This window comes from Etheostoma spectabile, chromosome 5, assembly GCF_008692095.1.
Source record: "Etheostoma spectabile isolate EspeVRDwgs_2016 chromosome 5, UIUC_Espe_1.0, whole genome shotgun sequence".
Taxonomy (NCBI): Eukaryota; Metazoa; Chordata; class Actinopteri; order Perciformes; family Percidae; genus Etheostoma; species Etheostoma spectabile.
In genome coordinates, this window is record NC_045737.1 from 14742403 (window position 1) to 14765309 (window position 22907).

Here is a 22907-nt window from a genome sequence, read left to right on the forward strand (position 1 = left end):
AAACAGGACCAGTGAGTACAGAATAGATGATGGATATTGTTTTAGAGTTTAAACATGGAGAACAATATCTTAGAAAACCCCCTAACACATGTAGTGTGGATGTGTGTTTGACTCAAAACCAGACACTTCGAATGTATCCACATCAGTCTGTAGACGGCCTACACTAACCCAGTGTTTGTAACCTTGTTTACGTAACGAACTGTGGTCAAAACAGGGTTTTTGAAGGAAGGTGCCACCCTCAGCAGGTCTGTTACATCTGACAGAGTTTATTAAGTCGAGGTGACAGCTGCAAACCCAGACAGCAGGGGGTGTGATGGCAGCCACGTCTCCTGTCAAAACTGATTAAGGCATCAGGGATCGTGTCTGGGGAAGGGAAGGTTGGGTTGTGGGAGGGGGTGGCAGTCAGCAGCCTGCATACAATATCCCAGACTCAGTAATGTCTCAATAATGGGATGTGAACATTCAGATGGGGATGGCTCAAGGAGGAGAGGAAATGAGGGAAAGAGGTCAGGAGGATGGAATGAGGAGGGGGAAATGAGAAACGAAGAGTGATGTGCTATCACAGAGATGAGTCCTCAGCAGATGGGCTTCCACCTGGGTGTCTCTCAAGGGAAATAGCTTCTGATGTGATGTCAAAAACTGAGGAAAGGGCCGTAGGCCAGGAGTAGCCTGGTCCTACCAGACTCTGGTACATTTCATTTGTACAGAGAGTCTGCCATTGACAAGTGTTACCTCCCTTGAAGGCGGGTACTCTGTTGAAGTTTAAAACTATTGGATCTGCCCAAAGCCTCTTTGGAAATTTAAACCTTTCCCAAACCCCGTGGGGAGGAGGGCCACAGCATCATGGCCACCAACAAAACTCAGCAAAGATTGTTCTTGCTCGGGCTTTAACTTCTGGATATTCTGCGGCATTGCCACAACAGACTGCATCTTTCTCCACCGCCATTATGGAACTCGCCAAAGGTTTCCGTACCTCAGCGTCATTGTTCTCAGCCACTCCCTCTGGTCGCTGATTGGACCGGTAAAAATTTGGCTGGAGAAAACCCGCAATCATATCACAAACCCAGACGGAGTACTAAAGGAAAGTGAAAATTGAGCGGAAATACGTAGGAGGGCGGAGCCAGGCTAGGCCAGGATACCTTCTACTACTACTTTTCCCAGGGTAGTGGTGGTGTCGGACATTTTTTGGAGATAATAGTGAGTATGCTTACATGCATACCAATATTACACTATTATTTTGAATATGACAATATTCAAAAGCTTATTTCGGGTGGATGTTCCAAAAAAGGCCTTTTTCCAAATATAGCAGGACCTTCTTGCTTTCTTGCTCCCGCCGCAGACTGTCTGACCAATAAGCGGAGTGAATGTCCTTGCATGGTAGTGATGCATTTTGGGTCGCTTGGAGTTTTCTGCATGGATTTTTTTCATATATGGGAAACACTGGGTGTTCATACTTCAGTATAAAGTGGTTGTTAATGGCTGCTAAGCTCAAGCATTAGCAGTGATCAACCCCCTGCAGCTGTACCATTTTCACTTTTTGCTGCTAAAAACATACTTTTTACCCTTTTAAACTGCCTACATGATTAACCTGGTGCATCAGTGGAGAGATGTGGTTGTAATTTGGATGAGCAGGGTTCAGGGAGGAGAACCCCAGGATGCAGAGACATAATTAGTAGACTGCCTACGGTGTTGCCTAAGGCACTGGCCGAAACTGGGTCGAATGAGACTGGCTGAGAAATACTGGCCCAGAGCCAGACTCAAGGCCCCTGAAAACCCCGGGCTTTGCCCCTCTGTCCCTGAACTCCAGCTCTACTGAGGGGTCTCCTGAGGCTGACAGAGCCAGCTGAACTGCAGAGTTACCACAATAAGGGAATGAAGCAAAGATGAAGAACCTGGTTAGGTATTAAAGGGTAAAGTCAAAAAAACGTATCCCTTACAGCTTGCAAATAAATATGTCAGTGTCACAGGAATATCACCCATAAAAAGAAGATTTCCAAGGTTGTCCAAGCTTTAACAGTACAACATGACAACAGAGAATGTAACGGGACAAATAGTTATATTACCAAAATACTTGTGTTAAGTGTTTTAGTTAATACAGGTGTTCTTTTGTTTTTAATAATTGTTCTGCAATCCACTGTTACAAGAGAGAGGGTGGGGATCAGTTACAGGTTGAGAAAAGAGTATTTTTTGTGCCAGATACAGTGTGATGTCTCCCTCTAGAGGCAGAAGAGTGCTTCGCATGTCTAGTCGGCATTTGGTAAACTATCAGCATCACTGTAATCCAGATAAGGGACTCTCACTCCATTCCACATTTCATAAAACTTTTTTAATTTGGAAAGGCGAACAGAATGTGTCATAACATTTAATTTAGTAGGCCTAGCTGACATCAAAGTAAAACGAAGGGCTGTTGATTTTGTTCTGTGAGGCCCGAGGTTCTGGCAAAGTGAAACGAGGTAGGGACATATACAATGAGTCACGTTTCAAGGTGGAAAGAAAAACTACTGGGCCCCTCCAAATAATAAAACACGGGAAGCAAAAGTTGGGCCACAGACTTAAAAAATGGCACCAGTCGAAGGAGCAGATAATCCGTCCGGCGGTGAGATGTCGCTGTTCGTAACGTTAGATTGGATTCTCAAAGACTAATATACCTTACATAAAATACGCCAAATTATTTGGACCATAGACTGTATATTGGGCATGCTTATTGTTGTATTCCCACACTCTGGGAACTTGACATTGCGAGTGAACTCGATTCAAGCGCAAAGTAAAACACCATTTTAAAACGAGACTAAAACACCACTACTGTCTGCCAGTGGCAGGGTCCAGGTATCACAATTCACTTTACTCAGCACCGTATGCTGTTTATCTATAAACACACATTCTTCTTTGGGAAATGAAACCTTGGCATTTTCACCACCTGAATGTGTTCCTCTATTATATGAAAATGTTATATGACATTGATATAGATAAACTAACCAAATAACTTTTCAGCAAAGTACAATATTACACCAAAATTACACCAGCCCACCACAAAAATTCCATGAAAAATAAATATATCCACAGAGAAAAACCCATAGACTGTGTATTGAAGAATTTGAATCTACCACTGCACCCAACAACCGAGTGAGTACTCTTCCGTCAATCAATGATCTTCGCTGAGAACAGGAAGACAACCGGGCAGCAGCTTCCGGTTTCCCCGCCTACAGCTGTCGGTTGTTTGCAAACAGAAGCTTACCGTCCATCGTGTCCATGGCCCCTCTTGCGTCCTCTGCGGTCCTTTAGCTCCACCACGATGGGGGAAAACGACGGCAGCGAAATCATAGAGCACCACGTCGAGGAGGAGATGGAGAAGAAATGCACGCGGAGCCACGCAGCTTCCTCCTCGTTCCTGGAGAGCGTCACTCCGTCCGACAGAGAGGGCCACAGCGGCACCCAGTCCTCCCACAGACTGCTGGCCTACAGTGATGCTCTCATCTCCATCATCGCCACCGTCATGGTGAGACACCGAGCCTTTAATACCCAGAGGGTTCGGGCTGCAGGGTGGTGATGATGGGAGCAGCTGGAAGGGATCAATACACAGTCATTGTTATGATTATTCCCCGAGTTTAGCCAGTGGCTTGCACAAGTTTACACACCCATGCTAAAGTTGATTAAAAAGAGGAATAAAAAAACATCTAATGAAATTGATCTTAATGCCTTAATTCAAAACAATTAGGAAAATCTCACCTTTTAAGGATACCAATTTTCTTTGTGAATGAATAATGTATTGTAAATAAATAAATACATGTTTTTCCTTAAAAATTACCATAGAGGCAGAAACATTTTTATTTTTAAAGGCCAGTTATTTCATGGATATAGTTCCCTTGGCCTTTGGAATTAAAATAACCCCACATCATCACATACCCTTCACCATACAGAGAGATTGGGATGGTGTTATTTCTGTTAGCTTAATAGCTGGTTTGATTTGCATTGAGAGGTGATCTTATGGAAAGTTCCCCATGGATATCTCTACGTATGGTGAAGGGTAAATCTAAGTCATGATAATATTCCTATTAGGGCCCTTAACATAAAGAGAACCATCTTACTGGTCAAATCCGATTGTCTCTACAGATGTTTAGTAGCGTGTCTTTCTCTGAACCTTTGATATTTCTACTAATGCGCCTTCCTTTATTCACAGATATTGCCTGTAGCCCATACAAAGATGGAAAATAATGAGGTAATGTTTGACAAAAGTAATAGATGTGTAATGTTGTTATTTTCTTTTTAAACACCTGTATATCAATGACTATTTGGCTACAGAGTGGTGATGGAGTTCTACAAATCTTTGCAGTAATAATGTAGAAATGTACTGATGGGAGTTTAAGATGAGCCACATGTCACACATGTGTGTGTCTGTCTTGCAGGAGTTGAGGGAGAGTGTTCAGCTTCTGCTGACAACAAAGATAGCCGTTTACTTAATGACATTCCTTATTGTGACTGTTGCATGGGCTGCACATATCAGGTGGGTTGTTATAATTAAAATTTGTAGTAGAACAGCCGTTTTGAGGGTTTATAATGGATCACTTGCTCATTCTTTGTGTTGAATTTCACAGGTTGTTTCAAGTAATTGTACGCATTGATGATTGCCTTGCACTGCTGAACCTCGTAAGTACAGTATCAGTGAGATCACTGTGTTTAATCAATTTCAATTATTTAATTTAATTGAAGTCTACCTTGGATATTAAATTGAGGAGAATTAAAGCTGGGGAAGTTAGTTTTTAGGCATCATCGGGCAAAATGTCCTTAATCTTTCAGCATTTTGCAAGTCAAGTGGTCTGAGAGAAATCTGGACTTCTGCATGTCCTCTTGGCTCTGTTTTCAGGCTTTAGAAAATCTAGCCCTTGGCGGGAGACTTTGTTCATTACAAAAGCTGTTATTCCAGCATTGCGTACAACTGCCTACACTGCAAAGCGACCCCAAAAAAGAAGGACGGACTTCTCAAAAACGAGAGTCTGACAATAAACATAATGAAACGTGTCAATAAGGTTTTCAGAGATGGTAAGAAAAGTTTGATCATAGGTTAGCTTTCTGCTAACTTTAGCCAAAAGGCTAACGGCTGTGGCTAAAGCTCTCGGTTACGGTTAGCAGGGAGCTAAGCTATTAGCGAATGTTTCTCTCCATTACCGAAACGCTTTCCCGGTATTGACCCACAAGTTTGCAAAGAAAACAGGACTGGGATTCTCATAGAATTAAATTCTGGTGTTTGTTTTGCCTTTTTCTAGAAACCAGCTAACCCCAGCTTTAAATAGCAAGTATGTACCTAGAAGTTTTAATTTGTTAATGTGACAGTAAAAATGTCTTGTTTTATATTCTTCTTTTATGTTATACGCCATGCATCATTAGTTAGTTATATTTTCATGTCTACATAGTGTATAGTAGTGTAGTGTAGTGTATATACCTAGTGTGGAGCACAGAACATTATTAAGGCGTTACATCATATAGCATCAATTTTTAGTAAACATAGCTGGACACTATGTCCCTGTAAAGTGAATTTCTTGTCCTTTAAAATCTCTGAATTACAATTGAATTAGCTTATTTCTATATTTTGATTGTCCATTTAGTTTAAAATCCAATTAAAGAAAGATTTAACATTGGATTTCTTACACCCGCACTAGAACTCAGACCTGCATGTTAGTAACAGATTTCCTAAACAAATATGTCATAATTTCTACTCAATAAAATAGTAATAATCTTGCCAATTCCCCTGCTAAGAGGCAATAGAGACACATTTTCAGTGCAGTTACTTAAAGTATTAAACTTGTCTTGAGCATCATGTGTCCTTTCGTGTGAAGTTGTGCTTTCGGTTCTATTTCAGGCCTGCATGATGCTGATAACCTTTCTACCGTACACAGTGAGTAAGAGTCACTGCAGCGGCTAAATGGTTGAATTAATCACACAGTTTGCACGAATACATGTTCAGTTGACTGATGTCACTCAAGCTCTCTCCTCTTTGCAGTTCTCTCTGATGGCGACTTTCCCCGAGCACATCCTCGGCATTTTACTCTTTTGTGGTTGTGTGATGGTGATGGGCGTCATTCAGGTGAGACAAATTTAAGCGTTTTACTCCTATTATTGCGGCTGTAAGCAGTCCAACAAAGTGCATGGAGATGCACACTGTGACATGCCCGAGATTGCAATGATTTTATTTTTCTTCTTCTTCCATCTGTACAATACACTTAACACTGCAGTTACCAAATGTAATTGTTACCTGTGGAGTAGAAATAATTGCGTTTATACGGCGTGCTGCGGTCAACAAAAGTGTTCGCTCCCAGCTTCACCCCCTCTCTGTCAAAGCCGGAAAGAAGCCAGGTGCACAGGTGAAGCAGACAAATATATCACTTCCGCTCAAACCGTCATGAAAACGTCCACCACCTACAATATCAGCGCGTAACACAATAATCATCAAACATAAATGAGACCATAAACAACATATGTGGCTCCCACACATATCATCTGGAAATTAATCAGTACGTCCTTCCAAATATCAAATAATTCTGTTCCCGAAAAACAGAATCAAAATGAAATCTAAGTAAAATATGGATGTCTTTAGTGGCACTTACAAATCACTACACTACCTGCATCTACAGATAGAGATGTTTTCTGCATTATTGTTGCTTGCTTGCTTTCTTTCTTTCTTTCTTTCTTTCTTTCTTTCTTTCTGTGTTAGCACATGCGTCATAATCCTACATGCCTTGTTTCCCTAGTCGGTGATTGTGTTGTACGCCTTCAGCCGTCCCTTCCTGCTTAACGAGCAGATCCAGATCTCCGAGAACCAAACCTACTACAAACACCACATCCTCAAAGTCATCATGCGGGTTCCCCTCATGTGCTTTTTCGCCAGCATCTTCTCCTTCATCTTCTTCCAGCTGGTAGGTTCCCCCACTTCCATTCCTTCTTTTCTTTAACTGTTTAAAGATGCTCCATTTAACATGTCAACATCAGTAGATGATTACAAGGTTAAGATGATCTGTCGTGAGGGATGAATTCATCTTGTAATATGTTGTAGAGCATTGTTATTATAGATTAATATACTGACTAAATAACCTTTTTTATTTTGGCAAGAATGGATTTTGTTTGGCTGCTGACAGTAATTTGTGGAGGGATGGATACAAAAAGATATCCAAAATTAACTTTTGTAAAAACCTTTGACTCGAACATTGACATTTGACAACAAAATGAAACAAGAATGTTGATCCTGATCTGTTGTGGAAATGTATGCACATGTTTTATGCATTTATATTTTTTATATTTTGCTGATTTAAATCCAGCTCTGTGTCATGGCAGTCGATAAACACGCTGCCCACACAAAGCTGTCACAGAACAGGTTTAAACTAAATACTGATAATGCCTAAGTTGCATATTTAAATATAAAAATGTCTGGAAACTAAAAATAATTGTCGTTGTAAGTCACCAACTGGAGAAGTTTTCATGGTGATATATGGATTAGTTAAAATGTTTGCCCCATTCACTTGGTGGTGTCTGGCCTTAATCATTAAATCTATGAATGTCAGAAAATTATGAAAAATGCATCACTAATCCCCGGAGCCCAAGGGTGCGTCTAAAACACAAAGACAATTTACAATAATATAAATCTCTTTCTTGCAGTAATGTTTTCATTCTGTCTTTCAGTCTTACGTGCTGTTGGCGGTCGTCATCTTCCTGCCGTACATCTCCCAGTCTTTGAAGTGGTGTCGCAGCAAAGCAATCGGTAAGCACTAGATTTGACATTGACATGTGGGAGAAACATATTAAATATAGGCTCACCTCTAGCCTGGTGTACTTTGTGTGTTGATGTAGATTTATTCCAGACTGGCTCGTGTCACGGGCATCACATTTTTAAAACATAAACCAAATCTTATGAATTTCAGGTCAGGTGGAGGAGACTCCAGACTCCATGTTGTTTTACACCTACCTGCCTAACGAGCCCCTCAGCAAGGACCGGGTGGAGGCTTTCAGCGACGGAGTTTATGCCATCGTAGCGACGCTTCTCATCCTGGACATATGGTGCGTTTCGCTTGATTTCCTTTTATTGGGGAGACATAGGACAAATGCATATAAATATAACCAGTGCATATATTGTGTATAGAAAAGAGGTCAGATTAGGATAAAAAACAATAAGCTATCCATCAGGAAAAACAGTTATCACATTTAATGAAACCATAGTGTTGCTCCAAAAAGAAAGTCTCACGCATGTTTGATTTACTGTATCTATGCACCAGTTATACCTGCATTAAGTGCCCCATTGTTCAGTGATATTTTCAGATCTGCCCAGAAATGGTCGGATCCGACTCTAAACATACCTGATTAGGTTTGTACAAATATGACTGACTACAGGATGTTTGTTTAAGATTTTGCTCAGTAGCATTAAACCATTATGGGTCAAGTGTGATTCATAGTGTGACAAAATAGTGCTAAGAAAACCATAACGTTTCTCGTCTCTGGTTCCTTCTTGTTAAGCGAGGACAACGTTCCAGACCCGACCGTTGTGCAGAAGCAGTTTGGTGGGAGCCTGATAGCAGCTCTACAGGTCTACGGCCCAGAGTACCTCGCCTACTTTGGTTCCTTCGCCACCGTCGGCCTTCTCTGGTTTGTGCACCACTCGCTCTTCCTCCACGTCACCAAGACGACGCGCTTTATGGGCCTGCTGAACACCTTCTCACTGGCGTTTGTCGGAGGTTTGCCTTTAGCCTACCAGCTAACACATGAATTCCCGCGCAACTCTCGCAATGAACTCGAAGCCATTCAGATCAGCTGTGTGATCATCTTCTTCGCTGGTATATTTCAGCTCGCTATTTGGGTGGTCGCTCTTTACAATGAACAGGAAACCCTGCACCCTTATGTGCGATATGGCGGACGCGAGCACATATTCATGCTAGCTAAGCTGTCTCTGTACCCCTGCGTAGCTCTAGGGACGTTTTTCCTAACTTGTATTTTGAGTAAATTCAGCGCCTCAATTTTCCACCTGATGGAGATTACGGTGCCTTTTGCTTTCCTCGTGTTGAGGCTGTTGGTGCGTGTAGGGCTAGCATTGCTACGGCTAGTTTTCTGTCCTGATAGGCCTGACCACAGGGTTATTGTAGAGGAGGGAGATGACGAGACTAGAGTGCCATTCAACGCTTTAGTCACCTAGCTAGCTTGAAGGAAACTGGCCACAGAAAGTCAAGCTAAATGACCGAGAAGTGAGACATTGTTGTTAAAATGCTTGGTCTCTGAAAGAGTTACTATAATGGACTGAAGTGGAAATCGCATAAAGAAGATTGTTCTCTTTTCAATATTTCTACTGGTCGATTAGACGCCACGTCGCAAGTTGAAGGAAGTATGGAAACCGAGTTGGGACAGCAGGTTACTGACAGCCAAAGCCTAGCCATTCATTTGTTTTGTTTTTTAAACTTGAAGACTAGTCGTATGTCCACAAAAAGGTTTCACTTTGATTTTAAAGGCCAGATGTCCGAAAGTAGCAAAAGGAAAAATTGAGAAATGTTTTCAGGGATGGCTTTAAGTCATATATGCCAGCCAGCTGATTATACGCTTCCATTAGAACAGAAAAGAACAGGTTTAAATAATTATAGTTCAGTTTTTAAGTAAAGGTGTAAGCTTAAAACTGTCCAAAACTGTCCGTCCAATTGGTTTGGTTTTTATTTATTATTCATTTCACGTCTGTTTACCTAGAAAAAATTTGCGAAACATGTTCAAACATGTTACAGAAATTCATAAATGAGGTAGTATTTAAGATAATTTGTGTACAAGAAAATATTTTGTTTTTTCAAGTTCGTGTCCTTTCAGACTTTTGCGGCACTATAAATGTTTCAGTTTACTTGTAAGCCAACAGGCCAACAGGAGTAGTCAGTGTAGTGTTTGTACTTGACCGGCCATAAACATGCAAATTGCACTGTTTTAAAATATTTGCATTCAGATACTTTGTACTAATCTGTGGAATGTAATTTCACCTTTTTCAGTTATGTCTAAATGTTTTTTTTCTCTTATTATATGATAGTATGTTTACTTAAATGCAGAGATGGCAAAAGTACTCACTTTCCGTACTTAAGTAGAAGTACAGATACTTGTGTTAAAAAATACTCCGGTAAAAGTGGAAGTGCTGATTAAACTTCTTTACTCAAGTAAAAGTAACAAAGTACAGGCTTGGAAATTTACTTAAAGTATAAAAGTAAAAGTAGCCTTGCGAAAGCTACCTGGAGCACACAAATGTTACTAGAGAAACGCTGAGGAACTTCAGTGGACATGGAGGACATGTCTTTATATGGCAATGGCTACATTTTAAATGGATGTCTGCCAATAGGTCTAAAACAACATATATGATTATAATGACAGAAACTGGGGCTCCAGGTTAATAGATTCTGACTTTTGCAAGATATGAATCAGTTGTGATTCTGTGAGAATTCACAGATCCAGTTTCTATTTTTAATCTTTCCCCTGTAACATGTAAATTATCTACATGTAGGTGTGTGCTCAAATATTGCTTGGAATAAAATAAAGGATATTAAATATGAATGACTAAACAGACATTAATGAAGAAGTTCCCCAGCACAATGGCCAGGAGTCCTTCTTGATGCTACTGTCTCGAACATCTCTCTCAGATAAGGCGGAGGATGATGGGAATGTCTTGCTGTTTTCTTCATTTTCAATCATGTCGCCCTCATACTACTATGTGCTAACGTTAGCACCATCCATACTACTATGTGCTAACGTTAGCACCATCCATACTACTATGTGCTAACGTTAGCACCATCCATACTACTATGTGCTAACGTTAGCACCATCCATACTACTATGTGCTAACGTTAGCACCATCCATACTACTATGTGCTAACGTTAGCACCATCCATACTACTATGTGCTAACGTTAGCGCCATCAAGCCTCAATGATTTGCTGTGAATTAATGCAGAATGCTGAATCTGTTGAGTTGTCTTAGTGGTCGATAATGCAACGTACAGTAGATATAATCCATCATTTAGATTGAATTTGGTATTGATGACGTAAACAATAATAAGGATAACTCCAGTGAAATTATGTAAGTTGAGGACTAGATTAGGACTGGATTAAAGATGATTCTGGTTTCCAACTCACCCCAGGTCTGTCTGTTAAAACAGACGGAGACAACTTCTCTCTAGCTAAGTTTCCATCCACTTGTCAACTGAATTACAGTATCTGGAGTTGGTAAAAAAAAAAAAAAAAACTCATGCGAATAAAGCTGTGAAAGTGTTGATTAATATCAACGTGCAACTAGCTAACAGGTGAAGAAAACACCAAAACCACTAGCTAACTTACTTAAATGTGAAGAACTATAGACTAATAACAGCTTAAGTGAACTGACAACATGAGTTATACGACTTACAGTTCTCAAAGACGCACACACACAATCTCAGCTGGTTATCCTCGGGACAGCTTGTCTACTTTTCATTTCTCTCACTTTTCTCTCCGTGTAGCGCGCGCACCCGCTCGCGGTGTGTGCCGCGTGTCCGCGCTATTGTCCGACATAACCTCTTGTACAAAACGAAAGTAACGAGCCAATTTTTAAAATGTAAGGAGTAGAAAGTACCGATATTTGTGTTAAAATGTAAGGAGTAGAAGTAAAAAGTCGCCACAAAAATAAATAGTAAAGTAAAGTAAAAATATCAGAAAAATCTACTTGAGTACAGTAACGAAGTACTTGTACTTCGTTACTTCCCATCTCTGCTTAAATGACCCCCACAACTGTTGTGTAAAAGTATAAAAAGGCCATATTGTGCATGGCTGTTGTTGATTTTAGTTTCAATGCTAATGTTTTTTTTGTTTTCTGCAAAACTCTGTCTTTTACATGTAATGTTAACCAAATGTTGGTATACAGTACTAATATCAGAAAGAAATTTATTTAGTTCTGCTTATGACGAGGTTTGTGAAATCAGGTGTGGTACATTTCTCCAGGAGGGGTCACTAATGTTTTTGTAAAATAATACTGAATCCACTTTTTTGGCTGTAATGATGATGTGCTGTGCTATTATTATGTACACCTGTGTGTCTGATACTGATTCAGATCTGCACTTTAATGGAAACCCGTCAGGTGATGGAGAAGGGTTACATTTTTCGAAAAACGGGCTAAACAACACAGAGACTTGAAAGATTGACAATAAAAAACTGTCATTATTTTTAAAGACAGATAAAAAAATACTCGGCTGGCTCTGAATGTGTGCAGGTAAAAAGCTTGTTTACGATTGGTTTGACAAGCCATATTTTTGGATTTCTTTTCTAGTTTTGCTTGTCACGTTTTTATTCTGTTGATTAATTAACAGCAGCTCCCAGATCTAAGCTGCATTTAGAACAAAGTATGGTTGTATCTTATGTATCACTATTTGTATCTAATGATCTGTAATTGGCATTGGTTGATTCAAATGGGAGCAGTTTAGTTTCTGATTTTATGGAGGAATAAATGCCTGTAATTGTTCAACAACCTCTTTGCATCCCAAATAATGAACACGATTTCATCAGGGCAAACATTTTCACCTTATATAAAACTGCATTTGTATATTTTCCAAATCATTACCATTCTCTTGTCATTCATCCAACATGGTGGCTTGTTTGTAGGCCAGAAAGCCCTTCTCAAAATATCCGCTTTGACAGATTTGTTTTTAATGTTTGTTTGTAATGGCTATATTAGTGCAAACGCTGCATTTGCTTTTTTAAACACTGTGCAAAATCTTTTTTTTTTCTATAATTAAATGTTAAGTCACAAACAGTTAAGCTTTGCTTTGTGAATAAATCTCAAGTTGTTCCTTCAATGTGAAAGCAAATTCTCCTCTGGTCATTAGGAAACATAATGACAAACAACAATTTAAAGAAAAAAAAAATCTTTATTTCACCTCCATACAGTAAACAGCTTTACAATATCCCTAACAAGTATCAATATTTGGTTTATACATGACTTTGTATTTTCCCTATTATTAATAGCATACTTCCTCAGTGTCATTTTTAAATCGTATCCACTCCAAAAGCTATAGATCTTCATTAGAAAACATTTCTGCTCAAAGCAAATTTAACATACACAAAATGCTAAATTAAAAAAAACACGCAACCAAACATCTGCAGTGCATCATAACCTGACATCTGGGCTACTTAACTACCTTTTTCTTACCTACCCTATCATTTGTGTACAAGTGGTTTACCTTCATAACGTGAATAAAAATATAAATTAGTCCACACAACTTTGATCTAATTTGAACTACAAATCTGTGGAGTCTAAAGTGTGCCGATAGAATAATAAACTTAATTATAATCATTCATGCATTTAAGTGACACTGTATGTCGTAGTAATGTGTTTTGACAATTGACTTAGTCAGTTTTTAAAAACTAAATTTCTTAAATGAATTTGCCAAATACGTACAATTTTCTTCTATTGTTTGCAATTGTCTTCTAACTAGAGCTGAAATAAAGTGTTGATTATTGATTAACTGAAATATCATTAGCTATCATTAACTATTTTAATAAACTATTTACTGAGTCATCTATTCAAACATTTCTCAAGTGAGAGGCTGTTCTGACATTTGTAGACAAAACAAACTGATTAAAAAGTATTTAAATTTAAGTCACTTTAAATGTAAACTAATAAAAGCAGAAAAATGTGTATGTTGTTTTTTATTCATTCAACATTATTTGAGACACTAGATGACAATGACTTTTTTTGAAATAGCATAAATGTAAACATTTCAAATAACCTCATTGATTTCTAATGCTTTTGATTAATTTACCAATAACAATGTTTAATTATTCTGGTGGCACACTCTAGACTCCATACAACAGTGTTTTAAAAAAAAAAAAAAGAAGAAGAAAAAAACCAAATCTAAATAACTGACCATCTGCTGTTTGTGTTGGGTTTTGGTCTGATTGCTTTAGTGTGAACACTGTCCAGGTGTCTACATGCTTTGCTTTATGTTCAGTATGTAGGTTGGACACAGCCTGTAAAGCAGCAGTGTGGGTTTTGCCTCAGATGGAGGCTTTACATATACATTTATACAGTACAATACAGCTGGTCCCCAAAATCCACCCAGCACCCCCCATTCACTTTAAATGGAGGGAAAACACCCTAAAATGCACTTCTATGTATGAGGAAAACATGAACAACACAAATGACAAATAAATTAAAACATCCCCTTTGTCCAACAACTAAAGGAAGTAAACAGAGCATTGCACAGGCCACGGATGCAAATGTTAGCAGTCCAGTCTGCAGCCCAGTTCCAAACTTGCCTCGTTTTTTTCATTTTTTTTTTTTTTTTTCTTCTTCAGACCAAAGAGAGGATGTCGAAAGGAGACGGACGTTTGAACGTAGGCCCTGGAGCTTTTTCATAACGGAAGGAAATCAGTGTTAATCAGACAGTGCTTTGGTAAACATTTCTCTCTGAAAAGGTCTGGATTCCATCAGAGAATTTCATCGGACCCATCTGGTGCCTCTTCATTGCCAGACCTACAGTATCTCCACAGCGTTGTGTTTGCGTGCTCAATGGTGTTATTTGCCTCCAACGTCGCCTTCCAGGCAGCTAACCCTAAACATAACCATTGCCGTGCTGCCTGGAAGGAGACATTGGGAAAAGAAAAAAAACCAAACACCTGCTAGCGCTGCTCTATGGTCTCAATCACAAGCGTACTGGGCGGCGCTAAGCCCTAGAGCGGAGATAGCAAGACTGGAGGGACATCCAGTCAGGCTTTATCCCAGCGATGTACATCCATTGAGCCAGACTAGGTACCTCTTAACACGCTTACAATGCATCGTCTTATTCATCACACTGGTGAACATCATAAACGCAATATGTTTCCTTTAGAATTCAATGATCAAATCCACAGTCTAAAGGAATCAAACTGCAACTTGCATAAGATATAGCAAATAAAACCACCAGCCATCAGATTTTGTATATACCTAAAGATATGTGTAAATACAGTGTTGTATGTATACACACACATACTGTACAGTATATAGGCTCTGAATGTACTCAGGTCTTATGTTGCAAACTACATTCAAAACTTACTAATTTAACAGTGATTTAATGCATGAGAAGACTTTAAAATAGCAAGATTTTTATTTCAACAGTTTGACAAACATTGAGTCGGAGGCCCTACCCCACCCTACCCCACCCCACCCCACCCCCACAGTGCAACTAAAATCATTGGTTAAATCGATAAAGGAGGCAGTCTTTTTTTTTAAGGAATAGTTCACCATCTTGGCAAAATAGTCTGAGTTAGATAAGATCAAAATCACACTAATGCTTGCGTTCAGTATGGATTATAGAGCTAGGTGGCAATTAGCCTAGCTTAGCATTAAGACTGGAAGCAGGGGAAAAAAGCTTGACTAGTATTCTTCAACGTTACACCTTTAACAGCTCACAAATTAACACATAGCTTGTTGCTGCACGCAGCTGTTGTTCACCAACACTGTGTTGAGAGTTTTATAGGTGTTGGTAGGCCAATATTAGAATGTTGCGGTTTTACCATGCTTCCAGTCTTTTAGGTGCTCATATTATGCTTTTGGCTTTTTCTCTTTCTTATATTATATAGTTATATATCTTTTTGTTCACGTTATAGGTTTACAAAGTAAAAAGCCCAAAATCCACCCTAAAGAGACTTACCATCTCCGACAGAAAACTGTTCACAAACTGCTCCAAACAGCTCTATTGTAGTCCAGCCTATACTTCCGTGTCAAACGTGCATCACTTTGTAACACGTTATAATGTTTGCCTAGCTGCTAGCGTGGCACGCCCTCATACTCTGCAACTGACTAGCTAGCCTTGCGTACCTAGGTACTGTGCATGCGCAACTCCCAACAAAGATGGTACAGCTGTGAGATGTCTCGTTCTGTAGCTAAAACAGAGAGCTCAACACACAGGGTGAAAAGGAGGAGCTCCAGCAATGTGGAATACAACAAAGATATGGTGTTTTTTTGACAATTAAACTATGTAAACCTATTCTGATATAACATCTAAATACAATAATGAACCTGAAAATGAGCATAATATGAGCACTTTAAGCTATTCACCTCAAGGCTCAAGCTACATCTCCAACACACAGACATGAGATTGGTCATCGATCTTCTGATCTAATTCTCGGCAAAAATAAAAGTGTATTTTCCAAATGTTAAACTATTCCTTTAAATAATCTCATATAGGTTCACCCAGCACATCCTCTAAATGAGCAGCAACCTCAGATTAAATCTACATCCCTGCCTCATAAAAATCTAATTTGTTCATTCTAAAAGGCTACAAATGAGTTACATCTCTTTTTTGCATATCATTTTTCATAGCTTAAAAAGATTTTCTAGTTATAGTACGTATTATGTATTTGTGCAGCTAAATATCTTCTATATATTTATGTACAATACATTAACTTTAGTGCTGATGCTCTAGTTTTTGCGTTAACATGCCTACAGTCAATCTGTATTGACTTTATTTGTGCAAGTTATTTAGATTTAGACAGAAACCTAAAAGCTTAAAGTTCCCTCTGTGGAAGAAGAGAATAAACATGGCTAAGTTAGCTGTAGCCCAAGGCTGGACTAGCGTACATGCTACATGTATTGTTATGCTGTGAGGTTAGGACCATTAAATAGAGATTAGTATATAAAACAGTGTCTATACTGTAGTATTCATCATTGCTTCGCCCACACCCAAACCCCAGAAAGAAAAGTCTCAACAGTCTGTTTGCTGTATCCCAGGTCCAAGTGTCCAACACTTTGGGCCCAAGCTTTTTAAATCCTTTTGTTCAGCTTAAGTCAGTGCAATATTGTCTGTCCACAGGGAAACTGCAAATCAACCATCCACTGAGAAAGCCATGTGCTTTAGGGTCCGTTTTGTTCGATAAGACATTTTATCTTCAGTCTGTACGTTTTTAGGATGGGGACTGCCTGTTTGCTCGTGAAGCGTGTTGAAGATTATGTGCCGGTCCAAGTGGAAAGCAACAAAGCCGCCTATTTTGTTGTTGTTGGTATTGTGTTTTTTACTACGAGGTTATTCCACGTACACTGGAGAGTCATCCAGGTTCAAAGTCGTGATTATGAGCTGGTTGGAAGTCAAACGAAGAGTCGGCAGGATGATGCTCTGAGAGAGGCCAGGGATCACACACACCATACAGCCAAACCGAAGAGTGTGTGTGTGTGTGTGTGTATATGTATGTGTGTGTCTCTGTGTGTGCACATGCTTACACAAACTTTCCAAACCATCACACACTCCGCGATCATCACCCTGTGAAGCTGGCCATCTTTCACTCAGCCTGGGCAGCAGCTTGGGGGAGCATGCCCCTCTCTCTCAGCTGGGAGTGCAGAGTGTGGAAAATGCTGAGCTGCTGTTCAGGCCGAAGCATCAACAGCTGCTGTAGCACCTTGCTTGGATTCGGTCCCCTGCAAGACAACAAATAAAATGTGAACACGGTGGAAACAAGAGTTCCAAAGAATTCCAAATCTGGTGCTACTTCATCTTATTATCGGTATAAGAAACTGGAAAAATCTAAATAATGATAAACCCAGCAGCTCAGTTCTAAAAAGCTTTCTAATACAGCACACTGAACCCTGTGGGTTTTAATGATGTTGTTTTAACACAGACAATAGACCTACACTTTCAAGTGTTTGGGGAAAACGTTTTGAGTGTTTAGTTTGGGATTCAGATATTTATTTTTTCAAATACTTTAGAATAACAGAATCGTTGAAAGAGAATGTCTTTTATTAAAGGAACACGCCAACTTATTGGGACTTATTTCCCTTATCCCCCAGAGTTAGATAAGTCCATACTCTTCTCATCTCCGTGGGTGTCGTAATTCTGTCTGACGCACCCACGCTAGCCTAGCTTACCACAGATGCTGGAGGTAACTGGCTCCAACTAGCCTACTGCTCCCATTAAGTGACAAAATAACGGCAAAATGTTCCTATTTACATCTTGTGATTTGTATAGTCACAGGGTGTACAAATAACAAGGTCACATTAGACATGATGTGATGTGTAACGTCGTATTATAACCGTATACTGGAAACTATATTCTCAGAAGACGAAGCACTGCAACTTCTGCTACTTGGGCAAAGTGATTTGCTAGCAGCCCACAAGCCTTTTATTTTACAGCCATCTGAAGCTTTACAAGAACTGATATACAAACTTATAAAACTTTAAATGACTGTAAGGAACTTTATAACACATTTTTTCAGATTTCACTATCAGACACTTCTCCCTCTGAGCCTCCAGTCATCCTCTTACCTGATGAAGCTGCCTATATAGACGTGTGTGAAGGTGGCCATCAGGTACTGACAGTCGAATCGATCCATGATACCACCGTGGCCGGGGATGGTGTTAGCAAAGTCCTGCAGAAGAAGAGAAAGCAGGGTGCCATTATATCTCTGGTACATGCAAGGGGTGCGGGGGGGGGAAATCCATACAGCAAAGTGTTGCAATAAATTGCAATATATCAAAGAATACTGCAACATAATTAAAATCACTATAACATTGTATCATGACATAAGCATTGTGATAATATCGTATAGTGGGGCCTCTAGTCACATCACTATGTGACATGTATATGTGGTTAGCAGAGTATGAATTAATATCAGTATTGTCTATTGTCTCTTTTTCTTGGTGCTGTTTGGGTGTTTCCATGCCACAGTTTGCAAGTATCACTGTCAAACATATATGGTTTCACTAGGAGGAGATATGCTACAAAGGCTGTTAGCAAAATTCAGAAACACTGACTACATAAGCAAAGCGTTGCTAAAATCCCTGTCACTTTAAGTAAAATGTCTGACCTTCACCACAGTTGAAGTGGCCCAACCAGTTTCTGCCATATTCAAATGTTTCCCTCCCTCTCCCTCCACTAATCTCTGTGTCTGTGAGCTTGTAGCTTGAAGTGGAGCTCCAGCCAGCTGAATCAATGTACTTAGTGTTGAAATAGTGAAGTTATAGCAGACATACATTCCAAAGATTGCGGAGATGTGAGCTACTATTTGTGACAATAAAATGAATGAATGTGCACATTCAAATCTCACCTGACAATCAGATTAAAGTGAAAATAAATAAAATGATACAAAAATACAATGCAAACAATACAAAAACAATATCCCCAATGAAGAAAAGTCAATCAGAGGAGAAGTTAGCTTGTTGACAAGAGAGAAGAGATTTTCTTTACTTTGATTTTGAAGGCTCGCTTGAAGCCGCTGGCGAAGAAACCGCCAAAAGGCCCGATGAGAGACCCAAAGGACGAGAGGAAGATGCTGTGAATCTGGAAGGGGTAAAGGTTTACCGTTTTCTAAAAGAGAGGAGAAAAATTGATAAATGCCTCATTATGCTCTTCTCTCACCAGATATTGGCATAGGAAAAACACTCTGAATAATGCGAAAGACGATTGGCATCTCTATAATGTATTATAGTGATTTTAGCATGTCAGCGTGTTGAACAGATAATTTCTAAAGAAGCTTAAATATGAAAAAAAATTTAAAAAATTGAAGTGTGGTTGTTGTTGTTTGTTTGTTTTGGGCAAATTGGGCATGAGGGGTCATTTAGTTTTTCAGTGGCATGGCATATACAAAATGATTACAATAATTAAATATTTAATTTACAAAATCTGTTACGTTTCAAATGGTCTCAGTTGGTGCAAACAATTTTAGATTAAAAGGACAAAGTCTTACCCATCTCAGTGTGTTTTGTACCACAGCAGGAAGAGTGTATTCGTGCATCACGAATATATCAGAAGGCTCACATTCAACTGTAAACCCATTGGTCTCACTGTTGACGCCCACAGGACACACAAAGTACTGGAACTGAGACAGGAGGTAGGCCAGCTGAGGGTCAAACAAGACACATAGGAAAGATCCGCTTATAACTCTGTATTTGCACAACATTAAAGCACCAAAATTGTTGAAGGATCCCGCTTTTGTGCAACCTTCACTTCAAATTTCCACCAGCTACATGCTGATCAACATTGATGACTAGTGAAAGTGGTCAGTAAATGTGGAGATGCTGCAAAAATTATTTCCCTTCCTGGTTGCCATGTTATTAAATCTTAAAAATAAAAATTAAAACATTCTTTGCTGAGACGTAAACTAGAGACCATGTGAGTAAGTGTTATGTTATGCAAACATAGCAGTAGTGAGCATGATGAAATAGTCACAACCTTTCTGATCTAGAAGCTTAGCAGATACCATCTCCTTTTGTTTAAAAAGAGAAGTAGCTGAGATATGTTACTGCAACATGCTGTTTTATGACAGACCTCAACTTTTTAAGTATTTAAGGGGAAAACTTTAAGTTAAGAAGAAAAAAAACAGACCATGTGAGTGAAATGAAAAGCAAATAAAGTTTACTCACAATAAAGCCAAAGACCACAGTGGCGAAGAAACCACCGATGAAGCCCTCCCAGGTCTTCTTAGGTGAGAGCTGTAGTTGGGGGAGGGGGAGGGGTCAGTTGAGAGAGAAACAGAGGCTTTCACATAAAAATTACATCAGCGTCTACACAATCTAGATGGGATTTAAAATAAACCTATTTGCTTACTGCTGTCCCTGTTATTAAATAGCTAACGTTGAAAGATGTACAGCAATATTTCACACACTTACCCTGTATGTAATTATTAATATATTGGTATTTAATCTCATAGAGTTGAAAAGAATACAAACTGATTAATTTAGAGTAGAGTTTGACTCAGAAGTAATTAGTGAATTTTAGAAAGTAGTTTAAGAAAGTCACAGAATTGGTAATTTTAAAGAATTCACATTAAATGTCTGTATCACAAACTGGAGTTATTTATTAGCAGGTTTGTTTGACTGAAACACTGCCAGTGTGGTAGTAAATGCCAGACATTTACTACCACACCGTCCGGCTCCTCAGCCGATTGTTTTAATCACCATAGGTAAGGGTTGGAACGCAATCATCTGGTATAGACTGAGTCTGATCCCACCCCACCACATTATAAGACAATATTTGATTTACCTTGATCAGTGGAGTCCTCCCAAAGAAGAATCCAAACAGGTAGGCCATAATGTCATTGCATATCACAATGGAGATCGGGACAATGAACCTGGAAAATGGAATTTCCACAATGTTAAGAGGTGACGGGGGATGTTAAACCATCCATAAGCTGAAATCTGTCTGTGGCTGGAAAATGTGTCTACTCCACTATGGCAGGAAAAAATAATGTGTTACATAATTATTTTCTTTTTTTTTCTTCTTTTTACTAAAAGCAGTTCTTTAAAACATAATCTGCTTAATTTGTATATATTCTACTTTCTGTTGCATTACTTTAAAATCCTGACTAAAGATCAACCTTGACAGTAAGAACACAATTGTGACGACACACATGCAGCGATAGTCAGAGACAACAAGGCTTGTCCCTCTGGACTGTCTGTGTGCTGCTTACCAGATCATTCCTTCAAACAGGTTCTGAATGACAAGGTGGGACTGAGTTACCACAATCAACAGGGTCACATGGGTCCAAGCAAACTGGAATGGCAAACACAAACACAAACACCACAGTGTCACTACACTGGAATGTAGCCACGCCTGCTCAGAAGTCGGCTTGTGTCAGAAATAGTGGATTCATACAAACAAACGGACGGACAGTGAAGTGAATGACACTGACAAAGCAAATGTAAAGGATAGTGTGAGAAGAGCAGGCAGTGGATGGAAAAGCTTTGTCAAACATTTTTTGGCACTAGTGCTGCACATTTTTGAACACATTAAAACAAGAACTCTGCGGAATTGCATGCAACAAAATAATTAAACCAAACAGGTCTGCGTATTCAAGATGAGGAAGTGCCACCTTTTGCCAGTAAATATATTACTATGTATTAAAAGGAGAATTCCAGCCATTTTTTAAGTTAATTTTATGTTAATCACTATAAATATGCGAGTACTATCGATTGAAGAAAAAAAAAAAAAAAACTGAATCGATGCAGGCAACACTGAGTAGCCGCAGCTATGTGTACAAGCTTCCACTGAGCAAAAACGGCAGTTAACAGGGATAGTTTTGGAGGGCCTTTGTGCCTCTTAACTAGGGTCACCAAACGTCCTCTTTTGTCCAGACATGTCCACTTTTTACGTGCTGTCCGGGGCGTCTTAATAAATTCATGAAAATGTCAGTTTTTTTACTGTTTTTCATGGGACCATTAAGCGTGTACTTAAATTGACAGGCGCTTTGCAAACAATGCTACGGTACTTTGTTGCGTGACTTAATTCCCGAGAGGCTGCCTTGTGGGCGGCTCTGCGATGCGCACATAAAGGGAGCAGATCAGACAACATTGAACAAAAAAATTGCCTAAGCATAAGTGCAGCTTCACAGTTGAACTGCAAAAACAAAAAAACTTTCCATGTACCGTCCAGGACGGGACAAATGGGAGCCAGAGTGAACCGTTTGCAAAGCTAACATTTGTTTCAGTGTCTAATAAAAGGTGCTGGAGATCTTAAACCTCACATGGACACCAACACCAGATTGATCACAAAATGGATGAGCTACAAATACACATGGAACTGCTGCGTTATGATTTTCACAAAAGCCTGACTAAACACACATCACTGATGGCAGCTAGCAGCTAACCGGGTAAGCTTAACACAATGTCTGAGTTGAAAACGCATCTTGTTGTCGTGTAAGGGCCCTGTTTATGTTGTAGAGACATATTAATTGCATTTTGTGTCTGTTAAGAGGCACAAAGGAACTCTAAAACCATTAACTGCCGTTTTAGCTCAGTGGAAGCTTGTACACGTAGCTGTGGCTACTCAGTGTTGCCAGCACCAACTTTTTGGTGTTTTTTTTTTTTTTTTAATCAATAGTAAGCTATAAATCTATAGCAATCAAAATTAACACAAAAATTTGCCAGAATTGTCCTTTAATCAAACCGCCCTTTTGAATATATATATATATATATATATATATA

General features: G+C 39.3%; 2 protein-coding genes and 1 long non-coding RNA gene across 4 annotated transcripts in view; 1 reads left to right on the top strand and 2 right to left on the bottom strand.

The window, feature by feature from the left end:
- Positions 1–3169: 3169 nt before the first annotated feature.
- Positions 3170–9504, top strand: tmem175 (transmembrane protein 175). Its single transcript, XM_032517185.1, has 10 exons — positions 3170–3496; positions 4178–4216; positions 4404–4501; positions 4593–4644; positions 5855–5890; positions 5996–6079; positions 6744–6908; positions 7669–7747; positions 7908–8043; positions 8497–9504. The coding sequence occupies exons 1-10, from the start codon at positions 3293–3295 to the stop codon at positions 9167–9169; spliced, it is 1566 nt and encodes a 521-aa protein (XP_032373076.1). The 5' UTR covers positions 3170–3292; the 3' UTR covers positions 9170–9504.
- A 2415-nt stretch (positions 9505–11919) lies between these two features.
- LOC116690331 (uncharacterized) lies at positions 11920–12336 on the bottom strand. Its single transcript, XR_004332230.1, has 2 exons — positions 12207–12336; positions 11920–12172 (listed from the first exon to the last, which is right to left on the bottom strand). It is a non-coding gene; the product is annotated as an uncharacterized LOC116690331 (long non-coding RNA).
- A 536-nt stretch (positions 12337–12872) lies between these two features.
- Positions 12873–22907, bottom strand: part of cds1 (CDP-diacylglycerol synthase (phosphatidate cytidylyltransferase) 1) — a 31707-nt gene continuing 21672 nt past the window's right edge. Inside the window, exons 7-14 of one of the 2 annotated variants that reach the window (XR_004332227.1) lie at positions 21395–21477; positions 20968–21055; positions 20349–20417; positions 19673–19825; positions 19174–19293; positions 18252–18355; positions 17214–17408; positions 12873–14366 (exon numbers count right to left, since the gene is read on the bottom strand). Coding sequence is in view for 1 of the 2 variants with exons in the window: in XM_032517193.1 (XP_032373084.1) it covers positions 17273–17408; positions 18252–18355; positions 19174–19293; positions 19673–19825; positions 20349–20417; positions 20968–21055; positions 21395–21477 (753 nt within the window). In the remaining variant the exon portion in view is untranslated. Of the gene's footprint in view, positions 17409–18251; positions 18356–19173; positions 19294–19672; positions 19826–20348; positions 20418–20967; positions 21056–21394; positions 21478–22907 lie in introns of both variants that reach the window. The other variant, XM_032517193.1, reaches the window with a different exon arrangement.

Bases quoted from the DNA above. Each gene is read 5' to 3' on its own strand.
- tmem175 (XM_032517185.1), top strand. From the start codon at position 3,293: ATGGGGGAAAACGACGGCAGCGAAATCATAGAGCACCACGTCGAGGAG. The intron at 4,217-4,403 runs GTAATGTTTGAC...TCTGTCTTGCAG, and splicing joins CAAAGATGGAAAATAATGAG to GAGTTGAGGGAGAGTGTTCA. The intron at 6,080-6,743 runs GTGAGACAAATT...TTGTTTCCCTAG, and splicing joins TGGTGATGGGCGTCATTCAG to TCGGTGATTGTGTTGTACGC.